Source organism: Gossypium hirsutum, chromosome A04 (assembly GCF_007990345.1).
Source record: "Gossypium hirsutum isolate 1008001.06 chromosome A04, Gossypium_hirsutum_v2.1, whole genome shotgun sequence".
In the NCBI taxonomy this organism is placed as follows: Eukaryota; Viridiplantae; Streptophyta; class Magnoliopsida; order Malvales; family Malvaceae; genus Gossypium; species Gossypium hirsutum.
Genome location: NC_053427.1, coordinates 11,236,776 through 11,239,745, shown reverse-complemented (window position 1 = coordinate 11,239,745; position 2,970 = coordinate 11,236,776). Strand labels below are relative to the sequence as shown.

The following is a 2,970-nucleotide window of genomic DNA, read 5'->3' as shown; positions in this document are numbered from 1 at the left end:
GGGCAGTTGACCCTGACTAGCATCGAGTCTTTCTCATCCATGTACCAATCAAACAATGGAAATTAAGACAAAATTTTAGCGCAAATCCTGCTTTTGTCAATATTTGCTGCGCCAATTAAGTAATAAAGTATCGTATGGGCTAGAATTTTGAACCGAGTTGTTATCAAGTGGATAGATAACATATCGTGTCTAAAGGTAAACAATATTGTCTGAATCTGTCGAACTCTAACTTCATATACTCAATAGAAAACGGGGCATAAGATATTTAGATTGTGTTTGCTAAATTAAAATTTTAAAGATTAAAAAAAAGTAAATATTAAATTTTTATTGTTAAAATTTATAAATATTGAATTTATATATATTAAAATATTATTTAGTAAATTAGTAAATATATATACTAAATATAATTATGTTGTTTGATAAAAGTAAATTTTAGTTTTTAAAAGATTGTTCATTTTTATTTTTAATCTTATTAATATGATATTTATATTGTTTTAGATAGTTTTAGATGATAATTTATTTCAAAAATTTAATAAATTAAAATAGACTTAATATTTTTTACATTAAATGATAAGTAATTATCTACGTACTTATTTTATTCAACATTTTTTGCTGAAATTTTTATATTAAATAAAAAAATTAAAATGATTATCAAACACATTTAAAATATTAAATATAGAAAATTTTCATTTTCAATAATTTATCAAACACACCCTTACACTAAAAGCTTTAGATTTTAAAAGAATCTCATTCTTTTAATTATTTTATGAGTTTTTATTGTTTAAATATTTAATATAATTATATTTAAAAATGAATAAAAAAAATCGGATGAATTAAACTTGTTAAAATAATTAAAAGATTCAAATTTCATTATTTTGATTTATTTTTTTTCCTTTCGTTGCTAGGAACGTGATTTTGAAAGCATTTTGCCAACAGAAAAGTAAAATTTTCTTCATAGAGTCGGCATGGTTGACATCTTATGTAGATATTTCATAAGATGACTTGATTTAAAAAGAAAAAAAAAATTAGTATAAATACACATCCACTCAGTGCTAGTTCTTCGAAACTTAGCAATTAGCAAAGAAAAACAAAACCCTTGGTTTATAGTTGTATCTCTGCTATACAGCAAAACAATGAGCTTAATCCATGTCTTTTTGTTTTTAATTTTTGGGACATTGGCATCTCTTTCCATGTCTCGAACATTTCATGAAAGCGCCATTGTTGATAAACACGAACAATGGATAGCTGATTATGGTCGAAAATATGAGAGTAAATTACAAAAACAGAAGGGTCTTAATATATTTAAGGAGAACTTGAACTATATTGAGAGCTTCAACAATGGTGGAAATAGAAGTTTTAAGTTAGGGCTCAATGAATTTGCAGACATGACATATGATGAATTCATTGCAACACATACGGGATACAAGATGCAAGACAACCTCACAATGTCTCAATCAACATCGCTTATGGACGAAAACTTCTCAGATGTTCCGATAAACTTCGACTGGAGGGAAAAAAGGTGCAGTGACTCATATTAAGAATCAAGGTCAATGTGGTAAGTACCAATTATATATATATACATAAAATTTTTGGCTCACAATTTAATTGAGTATTAACTTAGATGAAAAGTTATTTATGTTTACTTAATTCAACCATCGTATATCATGTTGTATTAATATACATGCTAGTTAAGTTTTTAGTAAATTACAAATATTTGGTTTGATTGTAAACTTTATATGCATAAGTATTAAGTATAATTATATGATTAAATCCATACTAACTGAACCCTAGCAAATATTTTAAATATTTATATATATTGCTCAGCCAAGAAGCATTTATTTATCTTTTTCACTAATAGTTTTATACTTAAAAAGAGTTATTGTTGGTTTACTTTTTCAGGATGTTGCTGGACATTTTCAGCAGTGGCAGCTGTTGAAGGGATAATCCAAATTAAAACTGGTAATTTAATCTCATTATCAGAGCAACAACTGTTGGATTGCAGCAAAAATGGAGGATACGGAGGTTGTCAAGGAGGATGGATGACGGATGCTTTCGAATACATTATCCAAAACCAAGGAATAACAACCGAAGAAAGCTACCCATATCAACAAATGCAAGAAACTTGCGACACTGGTAAACAGATAAACAAAGTTTCCATAACTGGATATGGAACGGTGCCTGAAAAAAACGAAGAAGCATTGCTAAAGGCCGTCGCAAAACAACCGGTTTCGGTCGTAATCAGAGGCCATAGCTATAGCTATGGGAAATACTTTCAGCTTTACAAAGGTGGAGTGTTTACCGAAGATTGTGGCAGTTCTTTCGTCCATGCAGTCACCATTGTTGGATACGGGACAAGTGAAGAAGGTTTAAACTATTGGCTGGTTAAGAATTCATGGGGAGAAACTTGGGGTGAAAATGGGTATATTAGGATTCATAGGGATGTGAATACGCCAGGTGGCTTATGTGGTATCGCCATGGAAGCTTCGTTTCCAATTATATAAGTTTATATAATAGACATTCTCTACCTATATATGTGGTTGTAGGACATAAATTTAGGCTTATATTCAATTTAAGTTTACTTTTCCTTTTCATTTGGTGTTGGTGTTGATGTTTGTCGTTTATTTGGGACTATCGCTATTGTTCCATTGCCGTTGTATTTTATCTTTATATTGAATAAATAATTGTTTAGGAAAAAAATACCTTCCAAAAGCAAATGAAAGTGGCAATGTAACAAAAGTTTGATAGTTGTTTAGAGCAATGTCTATTTGAATTATTTTTAGGGAAAATTTATTAATTTATTTCATAAATAGAATTATACAATTTAGGGGAAAATAAAATTAATAATAAATATTTGTTGTTCGAAGTGAAAGAGAAACTCTATCAATGTAGCAATGGCTTCAGCTTTAGTATTAAGAGAACATTATGACACGTTGACAAGTACAACATATCTAAAGTGGTTGCTAGCACTTA

At 28.9% G+C, this 2,970-nt stretch overlaps 1 protein-coding gene across 1 annotated transcript; it reads left to right on the top strand.

Annotated features, from left to right (window-relative positions):
• Positions 1 to 1,088: 1,088 nt before the first annotated feature.
• On the top strand, positions 1,089 to 2,639 carry LOC107949356 (vignain). Its single transcript, XM_041110918.1, has 2 exons — positions 1,089 to 1,555; positions 1,900 to 2,639. The coding sequence occupies exon 2, from the start codon at positions 2,040 to 2,042 to the stop codon at positions 2,499 to 2,501; it is 462 nt and encodes a 153-aa protein (XP_040966852.1). The 5' UTR covers positions 1,089 to 1,555; positions 1,900 to 2,039; the 3' UTR covers positions 2,502 to 2,639.
• The last annotated feature ends 331 nt before the right edge of the window (positions 2,640 to 2,970 follow it).